At 32.9% G+C, this 24775-nt stretch overlaps 1 protein-coding gene across 1 annotated transcript in view; it reads left to right on the top strand.

Annotated features, from left to right (window-relative positions):
- The window catches only part of FCHO2 (FCH and mu domain containing endocytic adaptor 2), a 152213-nt gene that overhangs the window by 53137 nt on the left and 74301 nt on the right, over nucleotides 1-24775 (top strand). Inside the window, exons 6-8 of the mRNA XM_051992371.1 lie at nucleotides 2559-2663; nucleotides 6193-6291; nucleotides 7941-8037. Coding sequence (XP_051848331.1) covers nucleotides 2559-2663; nucleotides 6193-6291; nucleotides 7941-8037 — 301 coding nt within the window. The remainder of the gene's footprint in view (nucleotides 1-2558; nucleotides 2664-6192; nucleotides 6292-7940; nucleotides 8038-24775) is intronic.

Below are 24775 nucleotides of genomic sequence, written 5' to 3'. Positions count from 1 at the left end.
ATTATACTGTAGTTTGTATTCTCCTTCCCTCCCCCTTTTTCTTATTCTGGGAGTAGAAATAAAATCAGTTATTTTCCTTATTTCTAGAAAGGGCAAGTCACATAAGTATCTTGTAGATCCACTCACCTTGCCTGTAAATTCACAGGGATACCACCCTGGATATCATTGCTCATGAGTATTATATTGTACCCCAATTAGAATGTAAGCTTTTTATGGTCAGCATTTTCTCACTTTTGTTGTTGCATCACTGCACAGCATATTACCTCTATTATATAATAAATGCTTTTTTCAATTCATTCACTCTTTAGAAATTGTCTTGTTCTTGTATCATCTTTTAACAGTCATCATTTAGGGAAGTGGTTCCTGTGAAGAAGGAACCATTTCTACTAACTTCCAGCCAACTACCACTACAGGGCAATCCAATCTGGTTAAAGTAGTAAAGTCCCCTAAGAAAGTTTCAGGAGGCAGCATGGATTGGGCAAGTCAAATCACCCTACTTCTAGACCAGTATTCTCTCTCTTTATCTGGAGAAGATCCTGTGGAAAAGCTGTATCAAACTCCAGCTACTCATACTAGCTTAGTTGAAGTGGGAAAGTACTTGGGGAGAGAGTCAGGCAGCAGTTTGTGCCAGAAAAATCAGGCCTCCCTATTCTATTACCTTGGCTACCACCTCCCCTTCATTCCAATGGACAGAGCCCAGATGGTAAAGCCCCGAAAATGCCTTGGAAATGATACTCCTGTAGCAACCAGCTTTAGAAGAAGCATCATACCTGGAGAGATGCCACCTGGAGATTGTTCCTGCAGGTGCTCTACCCCTGACTCCTGAAGACCCTGGAAGGAATGTTCTCATCATAAAAGTCCTTGGCACTTCATAAAGCTCATCATTAGAAACTGACAAAATTTTATCAGTGGATATGACATTAATGAAAAGATATCAACTTCTCCTCTGGTTGTGCACTCTTAAGGATCAAGGGACCTTTGTATCTGACTTACAGCTAGAACCTTCCATATGTGTTGTTTCCCCCAATAGAGCCTTGTTCCTTGATGGCAGGAGCTGTTTTGTTTGTGTCCCAGATTTTAGCAGAGTGCTTTGCCTATAGTAAGCACTCATAAATGCTTCATTTGTTCATTCCTTCACCAGTTTTTTATATATTTTATATATATAAAGCTTTTTATGGTCAGGCATTTTTATTAGGGATATTTACAATGAAGATATTTATTCCCATTAGATCTTTTTTATTATTTTATTTACTGGTTTTGCTTGTGCAAAAGTTTTTTAATTTTGTGAATAGAATTGATTATTATTTTTTATGATCACCTCTACTTAAGGGTTACCCTCACAGGTGAGAAAAAGAGGAAAATGGAGGTAACATAGAAGGTTTTTGAGGTATGGGTAAGACAAAAGGTTTACTTCTTGCTGATGGTTTCAATTTTCTTAAGAGTTCTCAATCTTTTGCCAGAATGGAGATTTGTAGTAAAGATAACAAAAAAATAAAACACCATGGAAATATAAAACTTATGGAATGTATGACATTTGAGGGAATATGACATTAAAGATAATTTTTGAATATTGGAAAGCTTATCATTATCACATATTGCTTTAATGCTTTCATAAAGCTTATGATATTGTAAAAATTAATAAAGAGGTCAGTGCCTACTGAATGTAGTAGAAGGCACAAAAGAAAAAAATGGATAATTCAGTCTTTTTTTTTCATTGTTGTTTGTGGAATTTATTTCCTTCTTTGATTTCTTTTGTAACTGCATTTGGATGATAGAGGTTCAACAAATATGGAATTAGTTCATTAGATAGTAAATACTTATTACTGTAGTAAGAACTGTGGGGATTAAAAGGAGTGTGGTATAGTATCTGCCTTCAAGAAGGTTATCATCTTCAAAAGGAAGGAAAATTTCCTGGCATTTATGAAGTAGGCAATAGAGGAAGACAAAAGTGATGTTTGAGAGAGATTTTCTAAATTAAAGAATGTGAAATAAAGACATGGCTTTAACATATGGGATGGTCCACTATAAAAATTTTAGGTCTTTGGATCTTTTCGTTTTGAGTTCATGTTTTAAATATAAAATTTTAAAGGGGGGATGGTGATGATCTCTGACTTTTTAATGATTTCCCTATGTGTATCATATGGTAGTAGAGAATTTAAATAACCTGCGGTGGACTGCCATAATCTTAGACAGCACTGCTTATTTTTTCATAAAATGATGCCATGAGTAACTACTCAGAAAAATTAGATACTACATTTAATTTTCAAGGTGTTGTATATACTCTAAAAATGGAAGAATGAGTAGACTCAACTAATTCAAAGATAATGCTTTAAATTCAAAGATAAAACTTTTGAATAATTGATGTTCATAAAAGGAAGAAGAAAATAAATGTCTTAAAGCAGTTTTGATAAAAATGCTACAGTATTTAAATTTACCATGTATGATATTGGCTACTATTAAATACCATATTATCTCTTCAAAAAGCTCCTTGAATTGTTTTATTTCATATAACTACATATGAAATGAATAATAAATTGTTGTTGTTGTTGTTGTTACAGGCAGCTATTAAATCTAAGAAAGCTACAGATACCTATAAGCTCTATGTGGAAAAATATGCAACAGCCAAATCTGATTTTGAACAGAAAATGACAGAAACGGCACAGGTTGGTGGTCATGGAATGAGGGTATATTTCACTTGAAAAAAATTAGGGCCAGTTCTGTTAAACATAAAATTGATAGGAAAAGAAATTGAGTTATTGTTATATGAAGTTAAGATTGTGTTTTTATAGTTGTGGGATTATACTTGTTCTTATTATTAAAAAAATCCAATATAAAAATTCTTTTTTTTGTTCAACATAGGTTTCTCAGCTCAGATTTAATTGCTTTAGTGAGCTTTCAATAAAGAAACATCCTCTACCAGTATAGATTGGCACCTGCTTTCTAATTTAAAATCTTAAAGAGGTTCTGGAGGAGGAAGAGAGAAAGAAAAAAAGCATTTATTAAGTGCCTTTGTTTGTCAGGTACAGATTTAGTTGGTGTAGTGAAGTGCAGGGATGAAACTCTCTTTACTAGTAACTAATAACTGAACAGTCTTAAAGAGGTACCTAGAAGCTAGCATTTATTAAGCACCTACAATATGCCAAGAACTATGCTAGCACTTGAAAAATTTTATTTTATTTGATCCTCACAACAACCCTGGGAGGTAGGTGCTCTTATTATCCCCATTTTACAGTTGAAGAGATTGAGACAAACAGAGGGTAAATGATTTGCCAAAGGTCACATAATAACTTGTAATCAACTGCTGCCAACAGATAAATAAACACAAGATTCTTAAGGTAGCCAGAACCATTAGATCATTGTTGCTGCTTCTAAACCAGTTCTCACTGTCATCCAGAGAAAGAGATGTTTAGAGATCACATTTGAGCTTAGGTCTTCCTGACTATTTGTCCAGTACTCTATTCACTGTACTGCCCAGGTGCCTTTAGGCCAACTGCCTTCCAGGATAATGAGGGATTAAATAACTTGTTCTATCAGCAAGCCAGTATATACCAGAGGAAGGACTGGAATCCAGGATTTCTGACTTGGAGGTCAGCTCTTTATCCTTTAAACTATAAAGATAAAAATATCACACACACACACACACACACACACACACCCCTTTATTATTCTTAATGTTTTGTAATCAATGAATTTGACACTTTTTTATGCAATAAGAAATAAAAATTAGTTTGCCTAATTTTCCTTTTTTAAAAATTTATTTTTAATACACATTGTTTTATGAATCATTTTGGGAGAGAAAAATCAGAGCAAAAGGGAAAAATAATGGGAGAGAAAAAACAAAACAAAAAAGAAGTGAACATAGCATGTTTTGATTTCAACCTCCATAGTTCTTTTTCTGGACAAAAATGGCATTTTCTGTCCAAAGTCTATTGGAATTGCTAGGGATCACTGAACCACTTGCCTATTTTTCTAAAGATATATTTGGTACAGCTTTGAAAATAATCAGTTGCCCAATTACTTTTTGAGCTCAGATTTCTTTAACAGGGTATTTGAGCTGCTTTGTTGTAAATTTTTATTGCTGAAGACTTTTGAAAGTCATTTTTGTAAAAGAATAAGAAGTTTTCAAAGAATATTCAAGGGAAATGCGTGTCCTCTTAACAGTCTGATATGATAGATAATTAACTAGATGAAAAGTATTCTCTACATATATATTTGAACTCAGTATAGTTTCTTAAGCAAATGAACAAGTGCTTCCTCATGGATTTCATGCAGTCAGTGCTGTATTTTATATAATATTATAATCACTGCTCTCTGTGTCCCCTAATACTAGCCTACATTTTTGCCTACTTGTCTAGTTTAGCTAGTTTAAACATTGCCAGTTTCTAAGTAACTCTCAGTGAAATTCTTACCAGCATATTTAAAAAATTTATATATCTCATGCAAGTCAGCATAGATCTTTTTTATTAAATAAGTTTATGTTTTGTGCATTTAATTTTTTAAAAAATCTACATATGCTTGACTATGCTAAATTTCCACTTAGTCAATTGTTGTAGCCCATCGATATAATTTTGAATTTTGATTGTTACCCAAAGTATTTAGTCCTGCTTCCTAGATTTATGTCTTCTTCATATTTAGTAAAGCTACCTATTATTGTTTTTATATAGATCACGTTTTAAAAAATAGGACAAACTTTAATACAACTTTGATCGTCACTCAGATTAATTTCTAACTTTTAATTAGCACTGTTGGTGTACAAGTGTTCAGTTATTTTTGAAGCTACTTAATTTACTGTAATTTAGCCATCATTTCTTTATATTGTCCATAAAGATGTCATGAGAGATTTTGTCGTTATCTTCTTGACAGATTAAGATTCATATGTTTTTAAAGTTTCCACAGTGTACAAAACTGCAATATCTTGGTTGCTGGGAGAGATACAAAGTTTAGATAAGATGTTGTTTCTGATTTCATAGAACATAAATGTTTGTAGGAAATAAAATACAAATACAAAATGTAATATAGAATGTTACTACTAATGACATGCAAAGCCCAGGGAGAATAGTTATTATTGATGAGGGGTGTCAATCAGGGAGGTATTTATGTAGAAGGTAACATTTTAACAAAATCAATACTTACCCAGAAGATGAAGATGGGAGGAGAGGACATTCCAACTTTAAGTAACATCATGAGCCATCATAGCATGGAAAGCATGGGGCATATTCAGAAAACAGAGTAGTTTATTTGATTAGAGTAAATGGAAGAAAATAGTATGAAATAAGACTGGAAAGATAAGTAGATACCAAAATGTGGAAAGCCTAACTAGTTTAGAACAGATGAATTTGAATTTTAACCAGCACAGACAACAAAGAATTACTCAAGATTTGATTTCTCTGCATGGGAGTGAAAAATAGCCAAATCTGTGCTTAAAATATTCCATATCAGAAGCATTCTCTTTATCACCCTGCCTAATCACCTTAGTATCTTCTCTGTGATCTAATTCTAAGTGAACTCACACTTGTTCCTAATGGTTACTGTTTTCTTTTGAAGGTCTTTGTAAGTGATCTATTTAATAATCCTTGGATTTTGCTGGGGAATTGGTATCAAATTTGCCAGGTGGTAGTTTCTGAAAATGAAAAGGAATATTTTCCTATGTCCAGTTGTCTGGTACTGCCCTAATTTCATAAAGATTGCTGACAATAAATGTGTGATCACATCTATTCTCTGTCTTTAGTGACTTGTAATTCATCTTGGCTTGGAGATTTGAACTCATGATGCGGTTTCATAAAGATAGAAAAAATATTTTTAATGAAAAAGTTGGGTAGATGACTTTGAACACAGGTATAAATCTAGGAACTCTTGGCAATATTACCTGGTTTGTTATTTTGTTATGATGAAGGTTAGCCTACCTTCATAAAATTATATCTGTCCTCCAGAGTAATTTTTTAAAAATATTTTCATATTATGTTTTAGACCACATATAAGCATTTATCTTATAACCAACCACCAAGGATTTATTAAGTATCTACCTTTTGTAAAATCTATTTGCTTATAAGCATCTTGGCAGTAATTTAGAATATTTTTCAGTTATTGGTTATTAAATATTTACGAAGTAGATAGGTTCAGTTAAAGTTTCATTGAAGTAGTTTTGAAAATTTATTACTGACAAGACTGTAATTTTTTATATTTGCTGCATAGAAATTTCAAGATATTGAAGAAACTCACCTCATTCATATAAAAGAGATTATAGAATCTTTGTCAAAGGCTATTCAGGAAATTCATTTACAAATAGGCCAGGTAAGTTTATTTTATATTAAACTTTTTTTTTTTAAGATAATGTGTTTAACTTTATTTTTGTTATGTTCCAGAGTATACAATATTCTCTTCTGTGATTGAAACTGGTATATACCATAGATGAACTGTATTATTCAACTGTTTCATTAGCTCTTACTGTCAAACTTTTTAATAGAATTAATGCTTTGAGGTCATTCTCATTCACTGCTAATAAACTATGGTATATATTAAATTACACCAATATGGGCATATAGACATTGGCCATAGTAACACTATTCTGTTCCCTATATTTCTCTACCTTTGTTTAGAAAAGAGTACTTTTCTTGATATTGCTAATTAATTTAGCAAATATAATTTCCCATTAAAATGACTGGACAGTGATCTAGTCAAAGAATTATGCTGACTAAAGATATTTTGCAGATCATCATCATTTAGTTTAAATATGGGCAAGCAGTCACAATATATAATCAGAGTAGTATGTTCTTGGATCTCAATGACTAGTATATATGACTAATATACAATAAACAATTATCTTCTTATCTCTACGTTAAACTTGTGCTTTAACAGCTGGGGAGAGTTGGCTACTCCAGACAAAAATTGTTTTGTATCAGAAGTGAATGCGATAAAAAAAAAAAATCCAGGCAATATTGATTTGGCTGCAGAACATAATCAGAACTAATTAAAGAAAAAATCTAGTAGATTCATTTTTGATACTATAATAAATAACACTCCCATTATCATTAATTTCTAGAATCTGTGAGAACTGGCACAGAATGTCTGCTTATAAGGATTATAGATAGAAAAAAATGATCACCTAGAACAATCCCCACTTTTTGCAGAGGAAGAAACTAAAGACCTGAAGATTAAGTGTTTTGTTCCATGTCACTGAGTCTCAGAGGAGGTTTTGAACTGAAGTCTTCTGACTAGAGCCATTGTTCTTTCTATTGTGCCATGCTGCTTTCATATTACATATTCACATTAGATTAGAAAAAACAGATGTATATAGGCACATGTTTAAATATACAATTCATAAGTTTGTTGAGAAAATTACCAGTAAAGAAGATTCAGATGTATTTTTCACAGTGAATATGTTTAGCTATCATATATGTTAAATAACTGAAGTTAGTTTTTGATTGCTATGGAAACAGCCATCTGCACTAGCAAATTTTAACCATCTTGTTTTGAAATTTCATAGACTTCAAGAGTCTCTTGATCCTTTCCATTTATGGGGGGGACAAGAAACAGATGCATTGATGGTCAATTTCTAGCTTTGGATTACATTGTGAAAAAATAAGTCATTTTTGTTTTAAAAAATTCCAACTGATTTCATAACATCCCATAATATTTGTTGTGGGTATTGTCTACCCTGGAATAATTGATAAAATGTGAAAAAGTTGGAAAAAAGCTTTTTTCTCCTATGAGGTAAGACTGCAAGACTAGAGACACAAGAGCATTGTCCAGATTTAGGCACTTAAGTTAATTTTCAGAATATATAGATTATATATTTTTTTCAAAGCTCTTTTTAAGTCAGTCTTAAATCGATGGAAAAATCCCATGTTGGTGCTAACTTTTTTTTTTAATGGCATTTGCTTCTTAATTAGAGTAGAAATTAAAAAAAAAAGAAAATAGTCTTTAATTGTACTTTTTTTTAGATACATGAAGAATTTATAAACAACATGGCAAACACCACAGTTGAAGGTTTGATACAGAAATTTGCTGAGTCAAAAGGCACTGGGAAGGAAAGACCTGGTAAGATTAAAAACTATTCAGAAGAACATTTTCTAAAAAATTTTCTAAAAAATACATTTAGTCCTATATAGACTTAGCTAACTTTTAAATTCTCTTAGCTGCTCTTGATTATAGCTACAATGTGATAAACTTAATCTAAATAATGTTTGTAATATTACAAAATATCTGTAAGCTATATAATATAGCTATAAAATATCTAAGCTTTTAAGCTAAGATCCTTTTTGGGGGGATAGGCTAAGAATTTGATACAAAGTGCCACTACCCTAAGAATATTACAACAGAATAACTTGGCAGTAGGTGCATTTTAGTTATGATGAGATGGCTACCATAGCAACAGAAGGCTTTTTTTAATGAATTAAAGAATGAAAGAACATTTCAAGCAGTAAAGTATTGAGTTGTAGTGAAACTCTTTTCTTGTAATTGAGTGTTTTTTTTTTTTTTGTAGGTGACTTATTTCTATAAAAAGTGCTATTTTTATATTAACTAAGGCAATTTCTTTCCATGATTAAGAGTATGATGAACAATAAAGGAGGAGTCTTAAGGACTTTACTGCCTGTGTTTTAGGTAGAAGACATCTAGGTGATTCCACAGTTGAAAAATCCAGGAAGTATTGTAAATGTGATCTGACCAAGATGAAAGGAAATGAATATTCTCAGTAATATTTCTCCACAGTTATTGATTAAGAAGAGTAGTTATTAATGAGGATTGGGAAAGAATAGAATGGCAGTTGGGAAAGTTCCCAGTGAGCATTTACATGAAAGAAGAGAATACCATTTTACTAAATGCTGATATGTTCAAGTCAGTTTTGCAAATATTCAGAGGGAGGGCATCAGGAAAGCTATCTGAGGTCTGTTATACTGTAAAGATGAGAGGGGAGTGCTTTCCTGATGTAGAAGACCTTATGTGTAAGATATAGAGTGGAAAATGGAATGTGTGTAGAGCAGGACAATTTGCCAGAAATGGAGAATGTGGAAGAGAATAATATGAATTGATATTAGAAAGGTACATGGAATCTAGATTGTGAAGATTGTTAAAAGTAAGCTGAAGAGTTTGGATTGTATCCTAGGGAAAATTGAGAGCCATTTAAGATTTCTGTGGAGGGGTGAAATGGTCATATCTTAGTTTTAGGAATGTGTTTAGCAGCTATATGGTAGAGAAATTGAGAGAGGAGTTGTGTAATGTTCCCTTTTGAGAGCTGATGAGTCTGAACTAAGGCTGTGTAAGTGGAAAGAAAATGCTGAATTCTAAGGATGTTGTGGAAGGAAGATTGATGAGATTGATTGGTTATAGAAGTAGAGAGTAAAGAATTATAGATGACTCTTGGATTGGGAGGCTGGATGACTGGGAAGATAATGCTGGCAAAAGAAATGGGGAGAATTGAATCAGGAAAAACAAGATAGAAAAATAGAGGGAGAATGAGTGGAGAGTTCTTTATCAAATACAGAATGTCATAGCTCCCTTGTAACTTATAAAGAACCAAGGAGGTTGGAGGAAGATGGATCTGAGCAAAACATTTGAGAATTATTTTTCATAGTGAGAGTTCATAGTTTGACTATTAGGTCAGTTAAAGTGCCATTACCCTAAGAAATATTTTCTAATCTTACCCTCTTATACTTCAGTTGCTCATGTTCTCTTGGTTTAATTACTTTATATTTTATTTATCAGCATACTTTTCCCATCCAGGAAAATGGCATATCTTTAAGGAAAGGGACGGTTTTATTTCTGTTCTAGCAGAATGCCTTGTACACAGTAGGTGTTGAATAATTTTTTTTCTTTATTCAACTGGTAGAGTAAAGTAAAAAGAGCTATTATATGAGTCTGAATGATGCCTTAGAGCCAGGGACTTGAATTGACCTATTAAATAGAAAATAGAAACAACTTAATAGTTTGCTGAACTCTAAACTGAACTGATCTCAAATATCTTTATTTTGTTAAATTCTAATCTTAAGTCCAGTTTTTTTTTTTTAAATAGAATTAACAAAAACCTTAATAAAGCAATTTGAACTAGAATAGCACTTAAGTTTTTCCTGAATTATTGAACCAGAACAAAACTGGCACATAGATTAGTCTCTGAATTAAGCTTGTATTTCATTTCATTTGAGGCCTTGCTCAGGGATAAGGCAGTCTGTGGCAGGAGTGTTTGGTGTCCCTTTATCCTGTCACACCCTATGTATTCTTTCTTTTCTCTCATTCCACTGCCCTAAGTGTTATCTCCACCTCCTTCCTTCTTTTTCCTGCCTTAGCTTTAAGGTTAATAGACTGAAGATATTATTTAGACCTATTAGAATATTTAAGATTGAATAAATTGAGGGTGGAGCAATTGTATATTTGTTTTTTAGCTTAATCACATATCAGTAGCTGATTAATACATACTCAGAAATAATTGTTCTTTTTGTACCTCATCTCATTGTTTCTCCTGAAAATTTAGAAAAACAAAGATATAAACAAATATGAAAGTAAGTCTGAAATCATTTATGATTTAGCAATATATCTAATTATATTTTAAGTACATGGCAAACAAGCTAATGCAATGATTTAGGCAAAAGGAATATTAGTAACAGCTTGATGCATTTTAAAAAAATATAGGTTAGCAAATATTTTACCAACTCTAAACTTTGCAACTACCTTTCAGGAACTTAAAAAAGGACACTGTCTACTCCCAGTTCTTATTAATGTTTTACCTGTGCTAATATATTTGGCCAAACCTATTGAGAATCATATAGTTTCCTTGAAAGATTTAACAGAGTAAATAATAGAAAGGAGATAGGTGGCTTTAACAAAAATATCAAATTAGGTCCTATAAATTTAGGTTGTATTCATTTATTTTGCTATTATATATTAGAATACACTTTCCCTAAAGATTCATCATTATCTAAAGAGTCATATTTTTTTGAGGATTATAAGAATATTTCACCATGTTTTGGTCATATGCTTGGAATTAAGAGCTAACAATTACTGTTCTGTTTTTTGCTCAGCTTTGGCAGCCTTAATTTATGATTGTTACTGAGTGTTATTTACCATGTAATTCCTATCCTTTCCCCCTTCTTCTCTTCCCTCTTACCTTTTTATTTTTTGCAGATAATTGTATTTAAGGGTGGTGTGGGGAAGGGTGGGGCACAGAATTAATATCATATTCTTTTATGGGAAGTATTTTACTGAGTTTATTGTGATCATAAACTATTTTTTGAGCCCTGTCTGTTTTACAAGAGTGCCCTCTAGTGGATACCCTTTCCCCTAAAGAATTTTAATGTAATCTGTCAATATATAGGTTTGGGGAATAGAAAATATGAAATCTGAATTTGTATAGGTTTAACATTTAACCTGTCTCTCTTTGTTTTGAAATATAGCTACTCAGTTTTAAAAAAGAAAATTACTCTTTAATATGTAAAATACTCATTGTAAAACAGTTGGGGAATATTGGAAGTTTATTTTTTCTGTCTCAAAATATGTTTATGTTCTTTTTGTAGTAAATTTTAAAGTAAAATATTATCTTAATTGTTTGTAACACAAATTCTAAAATAGAGCTCATTTGTTAAGAAATTCTGTTATTACTAAACTAGATGCATTATAGTTCTGACATGATTTTGAAAAACTCATGTTTTTGATCATGATAGATCTTGTTTTTATTTAAACATTTTTCATTTTGAATTTAAGTATTAAAAAAACCGTTTACATACATATAGTGAAACTCCAAAAGATTTAATGTGTAATCCATTTACTGTTTTAAAGAAGGAACAGAAGTTTTACATTTTTTTTCAAAATTGTCTCAGTTTTTCTTCCTTCTGAGTTTCATTTCATTTTCTTGTGTGCATTTTAAAAATGTTATAGTGACCTTATTTTGAGGTCATCATTACTACTAATATTTCTTTTTTCTTGACTCCCTACTGAATAAAACTAAGAAAAATAAAGAGAAGGAGCTTTGTAGCAATATAGTTAAGTAAAAAAGAATTAATTTAGTGACAGTTTTTTAAAAATGAATGTGTTTCTGTACCTTGTGCCCATCATCTCTCTGTCAAGATGTGCTTTATCATAGATTCTCTAGTGACATGGTGGGTCATTACACTGATCAGAATTCTTAAGTCTTTCAAAGTTGTTTTTCTATTTAGTTTATCCTGTATCAAGGAGTCCATATTTTGGATAGGATTTAATACTTTTCTAAGTTACTTTTTAAAAAAAATTTTTAATAGCTTTTTATTTACAAGTTATATGCATGGATTTTACAGCATTGACAATCGCCAAACCTTTTGTTCCAATTTTTCCCCTCTTTCCCCTTGTCCCCTCCCCTAGATGTCAGGATGACCCAATACATGTTAAATATATTAAAGTATAAATTAAATACAAAATAAGTATATGTGTCCAAACCATTATTTTGCTATACAAAAAGAATCGGACTCTGAAATATTGTACAATTAGCCTGTGAAGGAAATCAAAAATGCAGGCAGGCAAAAATATAGGGATTGGGAATTCAATGTAATGGTTCTTAGTCATCTCCCAGATTTCTTTTGCTGGATGTAGCTGGTTCAGTTCATTACTGCTCCATTGGAACTGATTTGGTTCAGCTTATTGCTGAAGATGGCCAGGTCTACCAGAATTGGTCATCATATAGTATTATTGCATGATCTCCTGGTCCTGCTCATTTCACTCAGCATCAGTTCGTGTAAGTCTCTCCAGGCCTTTCTGAAATCATCCTGTTGGTCATTTCTTACAGAACAGTAATATTCCTTAACATTCATATACCACAATTTATTCAGCCATTTTCCAGTCGATGGGCATCCATTCATTTTCCAGTTTCTGGCCACTACAAAGAGGGCTGCCACAAACATTCTTGCACATACAGGTCTCTTTCCCTTCTTGAAGATCTCTTTGGGATATAAGCCCAGTAATAACACTACTGGATCAAAGGGTATGTACAGTTTGATAACTTTTTGAGCATAGTTCCAAACTGCTCTCCAGAATGGCTGGATGTGTTCACAATTCCACCAACAATGTATTAGTGTCCCTGTTTTCCCACATTCTCTCCAACATTCCGCATTATCTTTCCCTGTGATTCTAGCCAATCTGACAGGTGTGTAGTGGTATCTCAGAGTTGCCTTAATTTGCATTTCTCTGATTAATAATGACTTGGAGCATCTTTTCATATGGCTAGAAATAGTTTCAATTCCTTCATCTGAGAATTGTCTATTCATCCCCTTTGACCATTTATCAATTGGAGAATGGCTTGATTTCTTATAGAGTCAATTCTCTATATATTTTGGAAATGAGGCCTTTATCAGAACCTTTGACTGTAAAAATGTTTTCCCAGTTTATTGTGTCCCTTCTAATCTTGTCTGCATTAGTTTTGTTTGTACAAAAACTTTTCAACTTGATATAATCAAAATTTTTTATTTTTTAGTCAAAAGTGACCTCTAGTTCTTCTTTGGTCATAAATTCCTTCTTCTTCCACAGGTCTGAGAAGTAAACTATCCTGTGTTCCTCTAATTTATTTATAATCTCATTCTTTACGCTTAGGTCATGAACCCATTTTAACCTTATCTTGTTGTACAGTAGTAATTGTGGGTCAATACCTAGTTTCTGTCATACTAGTTTCCAATTTTCCCAGGAATTTTTGTCAGACAGTGAGTTTTTATCCCAAAAGCTGGGGTTTTTCAAACACTAGAGTATTAAAGTTATTTGACTGTTTTGTCCTTTGAACCTAATCTATTCCATTGATCAACTAATCTATTTCTTAGCCAGTACCAAATGTTTTTGGTAATTGCTGCTCTAAGTTACTTTTTATCCTTTTCATTCTTTCATGTGGAGCTTTTATTTAATTTTCCTTTTGTTTCATTTCTTCCTGATATTTTTATAATTCTTGTGAAACATCTGTTATCATTATGAAATTATTCAAGAACCCTTGGGTACTAGTTGCTGGTGTTCTCAAGGGGAGTCCTCTGTCCTTGGCTGCCTTTGGAAGAGAACCTACAATCTAAGAGGAAATTGGAAGCATAGCTACCAGAACCCTACTGGGTAGAGGGCTGGAGGCCGGAGGACCTGAATTCAAATGTGACTCAGATACTTAAACCCTTGTGATCTTGGCCAAGTCACTTGACCTTCATTGACCTCAATTTCCTCAGCTATTAAATGAGGATAACCTCCATTTTACCAAATATATAGAACTACTGATCATAGCAGAGAATGTTTAAAAAGGGCAAGTTTTCTTGTAGGAAATTTGAGAACCATGAGAATAAAGATGGATAAAAAGAGACAAGGGAAAACAAGGTGGAGAGAAAAGGAAAGAGAGTAGATGGGTACTAAGTAATAGAGTCTTAAAATGAGGGAAGGGAGGCCAGTGAGAAAGAGACAAATAATAGAGTAGATTTCTGGGTATAGACCACAGAGGATGTGGAAATAGAATACACATACTTTGCCTATAATTGGAATGGGTGAATGACTGTCAGCTCTTTATCTATTTTCCTTGTAAAAGATGTGGCATACAATATGGTAAGGGATGAAGGGTAAGTTATGATATAGTAAATTGGACTTGTTACATATGTGATAGCTAGTAGAGTAGTTTATAAGCAGCAGAATAGAGCTTAACTTTTTTCTTTTATCATTATTTTGTTTTCCTTTGTGATCCAAATTTCTCCAGCCCCTGACTTTTGAGAATGTAGACAATATAATATCAATTATATATACATATGAATTTATATAAAACATTTCCATATTAGTAGCCATGTTGCAAAAAAAGCAAGAAAAATAAGAAAGTGGAGGAAAAAAGCTTTCATTTTGTACCCAGAAATTAGCAATTCTCTGTCTGGAGGTGGCAAACATTTTTTATCATGAATTCTTTAGAATGGTCTTGGATCATTGTATTGAGCAAAATCTTTCACAGTTGATCATCATTAGAATATTTTTGTTACTTTGGACAATGTTCTACTGATTCTGCTCACTTCACTTTGTAAAGTATAAATCTTCTGTATAAATCTTCCCAGATTTTTCTGAAGCCATCTTGCTCATTATTTCTTATGGTACGGTAGTGTTTCACCTCACTATCATATGTTCCATATATATCATATATGTACCATGTGTTATATGTGGCTTGTTCATTCATTCCCCAACTGATGGGCATTCACTCAATTTTCAGTTTTTTTGCACTACACACACACACACACACACACACACACACACACACACAAGCTATCATAAATAGTTTTGTACAGAAAGGTCCTTTCCCTTTTCTTTGATCTCTAAAGTACAGACTTAGTGGTAAAGACTTATAATCCTTTGGACAGAAGTTTTTTCTGCAAGTTCCAGAACTCCTATTCAGTTTGATACCCAGTAAATAAATTGTCCCACACCATTTTATTTATTTTAAGCATGTTTTTATAAGGAGGAAACATTTTTATAAAAAATGTATTAAATATTTTATTATGTAAAGGTTAAACTCACCAAGAAATATGTTGTAGCCAAGAATGATAATTCTTCTCCGTAATGCTGGATTGTTTTTATTCATTCATTTTTCAGTTGTATCCAACTTTTTGAGATTTTCTTGTAGGAGATACTGGAATGGTTTGCCATTTCCTTCTCTGGCTCATTTTTATAGAAGAAGAAACTGGAGTAACTAGTGTTAAATGACTTACCCTGGGTCACACAGCTTGTAAGTGTTTGAGACTGAATTTGAACTCAGGAAGATGATTCTTCCTGATTCCAAGACACAGGACTTTATCCACTGTACCACCTAGCTGCCCAATTTTTACTCACTATGGGAAATTAAGGAGAATTGGAGTGAGGGAAGGGGAAGAAAGGGAAGTAGGCAGTTTGAAATAAAAATTTATTTTGGTAGCTACATGTAGGCCAACTAGAATTAAGAAAGACCAGAAACATAAGCAATCAGGTAGGATATTGTGGTAAGCTAAGTGTGACATTGAGATCCTGGACTGGAGTTATTACAGTGAAACATGGAATATATGAGAGACATTATAGAGAAAGAATTGATAGGTCTTTGTGATGGATAGAATGTTGGAGACAAAATAGAAGAGTAAATCACATCTTAAAGTTTTGAGCCTGGGATACTTCAAAAATAATGAAAATATTTTGGGCAGTAATGGAAAAGTACCATTTTGAAGGAGGAGATATTTTTGAAAAACTTTTAAGGTATGAAGTATAGATCGGAGAGAATGTCAATTTTGGAATCTTATAGATGGTATTTAAAAATAACTCCTTAATAGAATTAATAGAAAGGGATAATAGAAACCAAAGATTAAACTTTACTGGAGAGTAAGAAAGGAAGCAGGGAGTGGTAGTTGGCCAAATTAAAAGGCTTGGGGAAGAAAAGAATCTTAACAAAGGAATAAAAATTGTAGGAGAACAAAGAATGCATAAATGTGCAGAAATCCAGGAGAATTCTAAGAGAGGAATTAGAAGTTTAATGATATTAGATGCAGTTGGAAAATTGAAATCATTACATTTTGCCAGAAAAGGGCTCACTGATATTTTTTGAGAGAAAAAAGATTTTGTATAATAATTATAGCTGACATTCACGTTGTCTTTTTTGTTTAAATAGTCTTTTATAAATAATTTCTATGCATGTATATATGCATACATATATATACACACAAACACATAGCCATACATCCATTGACGTATCTGTAGAGACTAGCTTTCTCTTATTCTTATGTACATAAGTTGTATTTATGCACAGGTATGTATGCCTTCACTAACTCTACATATGTATAAATGCGTACACACACATAGACACATCTTTATCCACATGTTAGGCCAGAAGATAGCAAGAGGATAGTATGATGGATCTGAGAGCTCCAGAGCTCTCACAATACAAATGAGAGTGTTGAAATAATAGAATTTGTCAGAGTAGTCTATTCTTTAATTAAGTGTTCAGTGAGATACTTATATCCAGTAGTTCATTTAGGTGTTTGGTGTAGACCTTGCCTAGGATCACACAGCTAGAAAGTGATAAGTGTCTGAGATCAAATTTGAACTCAGGACCTCCTGACTTCAGTGCTGGTTCTCTATCCACTGCGCATCTAGCTGCCCCACTTCAAGAACTTTTACCACATTGTTGGGGGGTTGTGAACTAAGTAGGAGAAGACTGAATGACCTTTTGCTATTAAGGTACTCCAAGCACAGCTATGCTGACCAGATGTGTTACTGGCAGGCCTATGACTTCAGAGGAGAAAGAATTAGCATGCATCCGATCTGGGTGAGTACAGAAGCAGAGAGACAAGGACCCTTCCAGCTGTGGACATTTGTAGGAGAGCCGATTCCCTAGTTTCAGTTCCAGGGCAAAGAAGAGAATAAAGGAACTTTAGGGAGCAAGAACATTTGTAGGACAGTTGTTTGGCTCTGGGACAAAGCTCAGAAAATAAAAATAAGAAATATCTGAGGCTTGGGGCATCATTCCTCACACTTTGGGATTAGAATCATTATAAAAATAAGCTGCTAAAAAGAAAATAAAACAAAAATGAGAAAACAAAGGAGAAAGAATCCAACCATAGATAAGAACTATGGAGATAGAAAGATATGGATTTATATTCAGAGAAAGATAGTGGAGCTAAAAAGCTATTTCTTTTTCAGTGAGAAATGTCAAATGAGTTCTTGGCCAAAGAGAGTTCTTGGAAGAAATTAAAAAGGACTTTAAAAATTGAATAAGAGGAATTGAGGAAAAATTAGTAAGGGAATTCTGATTGATACTCTCATCACAAATATGTTCCCAGTCCTAAACCCACAGAAATCATTAATCATGGGTCTCACTACACTAGAACAGTGAGCAGATCAGTATGTTCTATAACTATATCATTAGGTTACTACATAGCAGTTACTACAAAACATAACTCAGAAAGCAGCCAATAAGAAAGTAGCACCAACAGTATGCAGAACAGGACATTAGACTACGGTCTTCAATAAACCACTAAATCTTTTCTGATTTTGGATGAACCTAGTTTTACTATCACTACCACATACTACCCCTGAATGGGGTATTCTGCATTCTGGCTAACCACAACTGCAATTCCACTAAGATTTTAGGACCTCCCTATTTTAGCACATTCCTCCCCATAGCCTCAAAACCTATATATCTTTGTCTTAATTTGCTGGGCTTCTGACTCCTTCATAGAATTTAGCCCACCCACTAGATATGTCAATCTTGTGAAATTTCCTTTGCTTGTGTTGGAGACTATCTGAACCAGAATTCTTTCAAAGGCAACACCATGACACATACCTGATACTTGAACAAATAGGAAAAAAAATAAGAGCAATCCAAGAAAATCAAGAAAATTATTTTTTAAAAAAATCAACCAAGTAGAAAAAGAGAACCAAAAATTTTAGGAAGAAAATAATTCCTTGAAAACTAGAATTTGGCAAGGGGAAACTAAGGATATTTTAAGACACCAAAAAATAAACAAAATCAAAAGAATGAAAAAATAGAACATAATGTGAAACATCTCATCAGAAAAACAATTTGGAGAACATATTGAGGAGAGACAATACAAGATTTTGTTGGATTATCTGAAAGATATAAGTTTAAAAAAAAAAACTTGATACAATATTATTAGAAATCATTAATCATTAAGGAAAATTGCCCTGAAATTTTAGAAAAAGAAGGCAAAGCAGAAATAGAAAAAAAAAATCCACTGAAAGAGATCCCAAGAAAAGCCGTAAAGGAATAGGATAGCCAACTATTAGAGATCCCAGACTAAGAAAATATCGCAAGCAACAAGGAAAAAAAAACAAACAATTTAAATACCATAGAGCTACAATCAGGATTGCACAAAACCTACCAGCTTTTACTAGGAAGGACCATAGTTTTTAAAGTACTATATTTCATAGAGCAAAAGAATTACAACCAAGGTAATGGGAGGGAGGGGGAGAGAAGAGGACATTTAGTGAATTGAAAGCATTTCAGATATTTGTGACAAAAAGAGCAGAACTTAATAGAAATTTTCGCATATCAGATCCAGGAGAAATATACTCTGAACATTAAAGGTCAGTTTTAAGAGACTCAATAAGGTCTAACTATTAACTTATATGTGAAAATTTTATCAGTACTCTGCCATTATTATCTAGGTAGTTTGGAAAGCTTGGGCTAAGATGTGTATGATGGAGTGAGTCTAAAAAATAAAACTTTGTAGGGAGAGATAAAAATAAGTTATCTCTTACAAGTAAGGCTTAAAAGAAAGAATTGATAGAGAAAGAGGGAATAGGAGCAGAGTTTTGGTAGTGCTAGCACTTTACTCTCATTATAAATAGTTTGAGGAATAGGATAAGGGAAGGATTTTTTCTTTCTTTCTTTTTTTTTTTTTTTTTTTTTTACTTTTTTCTTTTGAAAAAAATTTCTTTACAACATTATCCCTTGCACTTACTTCTGTTCCAACTTTTTCCCTCCCTCCTTCCACCCCCTCCCTCAAATGGCAAGCAGTCCTATACTTAAATATGTCACAGTATATCCTAGATACAATATATGTGTGCAGAACAGTTCTGTTGTTGCATAGGAAGAATTGGATTCAGAAGGTAAAAATAACCCAGGAGGAAAAACAAAAATATAAACAGTTTACATTCATTCCCCAGTGTTCTTTCTTTGGGTGTAGCTGCTTCTGTCCATCATTGATCAATTGAAACTGAGTTAGATCTTCTCTTTGTTGAAGAAATCCACTTCTGTCAGAATACATCCTCAAATAGTATCGGTGTTGAAGTATATAATGATCTCCTGGTTCTGCTCATTTCACTTAGCATCAGTTCATGTAAGTCTCTCCAAGCTTCTCTGTATTCATCCTGCTGGTTATTTCTTACAGAACAATAATATTCCATAACATTCATATACCATAACTTATTCAACCATTCTCCAATTGATGGGCATTCATTCATTTTCCAGTTTCTAGCCACTACAAACTGGGTTGCCACAAATATTTTGGCACATACAGGTCCCTTTCCCTTCTTTAGTATCTCTTTGGGATGTAAGTCCAGTAGTAACATTGCTGGATCAAAGGGTATGCACAATTTGATAACTTTTGGGGCATAATTCCAGATTGGTCTCCAGAATGCTCCACCAACTTCACCAACAATGTATCAGTGTCCCAGTTTTCCTGCATCCCCTCCAACATTCATCATTATTTTTTCCTGTCATCTTAGCCAATCTGACAGGTGTGTAGTGATATCTCAGAGTTGTCTTAATTTGTATTTCTCTGATCAATAGTGAATATGAGTGGAAATAGTTTCAATTTCATCATCTGAAAATTATCTGTTCATATCCTTTGACCATTTGTCAATTGAGAATGGCTTGATTTCTTATAAATTAGAGCCAGTTCTCTATATATTTTGGAAATGAGGCCCATATCAGAACCTTTAACTGTGCAAATGTTTTCCCAGTTTGTTGCTAGGGAAGGATTTTTAGAAGGTGTATAAATTAAGAATGGGGGGAGGGATAAGGGAGAAATTCTTTGATAGTTCTTTGCTGGAGGATGGGATGGGGAGATGATAAGGAAGAGGCTCTTTGAAGGATAGGTAGATTAAGGAATAGGAGGACAAGGTAGCCTGTAGAAAAGTAAATTCGACTAGTAAGGAGCAATTGGATCAATAGAGTAAGAAAGCACAACTAGGATGGAGGGAAATATATATATCTAAAAATGTGAGATGAATTTTATCCATAAAATGCAAACAGATAGTGGAATGGAATAAAAATCCAAACTTAATAATGTGTTACTTTTAGGAATCAGTAAAAATGAGAGAACATACAGGAATAAAATAAAGGACTGGAACAGAATTTATTATGTTTTTTTAATAGCTTTTTATTGACAAGATATAGGCATGGGCAATTTTTCAGCACTGACAGTTGCAAAACCTTTTGTTCCAACTTTTCCCCTCTTTCTCCCCTCCCCCCCAGATGGCAGGTTGACCAATATATGTTAAATATGTTAAAGTATAAGTTAAATACAATATATGTATACATGTCCATACAGTTATTTTGCTATACAAAAAGAATCTGACTTTGAAATAGTGTACAATTAGCCTGTGAAGGAAATAAAAAATGCTGGCGGACAAAAATAAAGGGATTGGGAATTATATGTAGTGGTTCATCATCATCTCCCAGAGTTCTTTCGCTGAGTGTAGTTGGTTCAATTCATTACTGCTCTATTGGAACTGATTTGGTTCATCTCATTGCTGAAGATGGCCATGTCCATCAGAATTGATCATCATATAATATTGTTGTCGAAGTATACAATGATCTCCTGGTCCTGCTCATTTCACTTAGCATCAGTTCATGTAAGTCTCTCCAGGCCTTTCTGAAATCATCCTGTTGGTCATTTCTTACTGAACAATAATATTTCATAATATTCATATATCACAATTTATTCAGCCATTCTCCAATTGATGGGCATCCACTCAGTTTCAGAATTTATTATGTTAAAAAATCAGGGATGGTAATTGATGATCTTAGACAAAGTTAAAGCTAAAATACATTTAATTGAAAGAAAATAATAGGGAAACTATGTCACCTACTATTCAGTGTTGCTTTAGACCATCTAAAATTACTAGACAATATAAAATAAATCATATCACAGTTAACGAATGGAGGATATGAACAGGAAGTTTTTGATAAAGAAATGAAAGTTATATTTAATCATATGAAATAATGCTCTAAATCATTGCTCAGAGAAATGTAAATTAACTAAGTTACCTTACTGCTATTGGATTGACTAAAATAATGGTTTTCAATTGGGGAATTGTTAAACAAGTTGTGGTATATGATTGTTATAGAATACTGCTGTGATAAAACAAATGATGAACTGGTTGATTTAGAAAAACATGAAAGAACTTGGATTTATGAAGGTAGATGGCTATCTACTTTCAGAGAAAGATGACTAATAGAAATAGAAATTATACACCCATAATAGCATTATGTGTGTATAAATAATGTGCATCTTTATAGATATGTGTGTATGTCTGTACATTTACATTTAATTATAGCCTTCTCTGGGGAGTGGGACAGAGGAGGGAACAAAAAAAAAAGTAGAAAATAAAAGAAAACCTGTACAGGAAAACACAAAAAGCTTGATTGCTCTGAAAACAATGAGTAGGATTTATTACATAGGTTTTCATGAGCTGGAAATTTGTTTTATATCGAATCCTTTTCTGTGTACACAGAAATGCCTCCTCCCCCTTTTTTCTTTTTGTATTTAAGTTTAAAATTTAGAGAGAAAGAAAAGAAAGGGGGAGGGAAGGAGGGGAGGAAGGGAGAGAGAAAAGAAAGAAAAAAAAGAAAAGAAAAAAGAAAAAAAAAAGAAAAGAAAGTTAGTTTCTTACAGGTTGTATCGAGGTGGAAAAGATTTGTTAGGCTCTGTTGAGCTATGTCATTTGAGGACTCACCTAAACAGAACAAGAATTATTATTGAAAGGCTGACCTTTCAATTTTTTGATTTTTTAGTCACAGTAATTAATAAAAACTAAGACCTTAAGAAAGTTGCCTTCTAAATTTATGTTAGTATTAACTACACCATTGCAAAATGTATTTTAGAAATATGGAAGTAAGGTTTTTTTCTTTTGGAATACATGGAAAAATGACTTGCAAGGGTAGAAGTTTAATAATTTCTAACTTTTATTTTTAAAGTAGAATGTGTCATCATTAACTCTGGTTAGAGATTTCAATTTCATATAGTTATTGATCAGTCAGAAGTGAATCATAGATTGCTAACCCACATTGCTTTTTTAAAAATTAATTTAATTTAATTTAATTTTCAGTTCCCAATTATCTTCTCCCTTCTCCATCAATTAAGAAGGCAACAAAAACCAAAACCATTAAGAATGTTTAGACATACTAAACAAATTTTCACATTAGCCACATGCCCCTCAGAAAAAAAGAAAAAGAAATGCTTTAGCCGGTACCTTAAATTTATCAGTTCTTTTTCTGAAGGTAGATAGCATGTTTCATTATGAATCCTTTGCAATTGTGATTAGTCTATGTTGATCAGTTATAACTAAAGGATCATTGTACTTGGAATCATAAAGTTTGCAAGAAAATCCCTCAGATATAGTGAGAGTACAGTCCAGAGCTCTTTAGTTCATAGAATCATAAGATTATAAGGACCCCAGAAATCAACTTATTTCCTTTCTCATTTTACAAATATGGAAACTATGGCCCAAAGAGATTACATAATTTGCCCAAGGCCACACAGGTATTAAGCATGAAAGCACATGATTTGAATTTGGGTACTCAGCTTGCAGTGCCAGTACTCTTTCCATTGCCCCATGCTACCTCTTGGCAGATGGCTAATAAATAACTGGGCATATAGTTCATTGCTTAACTGGAAATTCCAGTCTAATGAGTGGGTGCCAGATTATCAAACTACCTACAACTCATTACAGTTTTTGAGTCTTTCAAGCTCTTAATAGTTTCCCATTCCCAGATAAATACAAATTATTCATGTAGCAATAGACACCACATGACAGACATTTTCTGAGGACATGCTTATCCTTACAATTCCACAAGGATCCTTTTGATTAGATGAACAGTTGTCAGTTCTTTCATAATTATCTTTAGAATTAGGCCTTTGAGTGAGTTATATGTCAGTATACTTTTAAGAACACAGTGAATGTTTCCTGGCTTTTCCTTTTGCTCACTGTATTCTTTGTTATCAATGTCCTGTGTAGAATCTTCAGTAGTAAATTTGCTGTCTTTAAGACAAAATGTTTTCTTCAAGCTGTAGTTGAAGAACATATTGCTGTATTTTGTAGTTTACTATTGTGGTTTCAGCTTTTGATTAGGAAAATTGTCCTACATCATCAAAACTTGCTGCTTAATCATTGAAATATTTGAACAGATTACATTGTAAAAGGAATGGAATCCTACTGAAGATTTATAGTTTATGAAACTATCTGGATTTTCTTGGTTCTTCATCTTCATGCTTTGTTACTTGAACCAAGTTTACCTGTTGCCCTCAGGTGATAAATAACTTTCTAGATGACTTCTGTTCTCATTGCTAGTCTATTCTTGTTCTGGGAAACAAGGATAGAATCTGCTCAAAAAATGATTGGATTAGTATAAATATGCTCTTCTTGAATCTTCTATTTTTGTCCTTATATTCCCAGCACTGGCATAATATTTTGTACATTTTGTACTTATGGTTGCTGAATGGTATATAATCTTACTACTAAAATATGTTGCTTAGATCCCAACTACTTAATTTGGTTTCTTTGGTTTCTTAAATTATTATTATCTAGATCTTCTGAGTACCTGACTTTTTTATTTCCTAGTTTCCTAGCCAAGATTCCTTATTGCAGCTTTAGGTGATCATTTGGATGTGATATCCTGTCTACCTGGATTGTCTTCACCAATCCCATACCCATCATTTTACAGATGAAACCAAGGCCCAGAGAATTGAAATGATTTCCTCAAACTTCTGGAATAATATTGTTTTCAATATTCATTAACATATTAGTATCAATAAGTTGGGACCTGGGACAGGTATATTTTGATGGGAGAGGGTCTCAGAGAAGGGTTAAATTATGAATATATCATCTTCGCTAAAGACAGTCGAAATTTGGCTACTGCATTTCAGAGTTTAGAGTAGTACTAAGACAATGACTAGGGATGATTACCCAAGAGAGGAATAGAATACCAAAAAAGGAGACTATGAACTTCATAATTAATCTACTTCATAATTTTACCATTTAAACAGTATAGGGCTCTCAATTGCATATCCATTAACTTAAAAATATTTCTCTTAGCTAATGAATAGACCATATTCCG

The sequence above is a fragment of the Antechinus flavipes genome, chromosome 1 (assembly GCF_016432865.1).
Source record: "Antechinus flavipes isolate AdamAnt ecotype Samford, QLD, Australia chromosome 1, AdamAnt_v2, whole genome shotgun sequence".
Lineage (NCBI taxonomy): Eukaryota > Metazoa > Chordata > Mammalia > Dasyuromorphia > Dasyuridae > Antechinus > Antechinus flavipes.
This window is presented reverse-complemented; position numbering and strand designations above follow the sequence as displayed.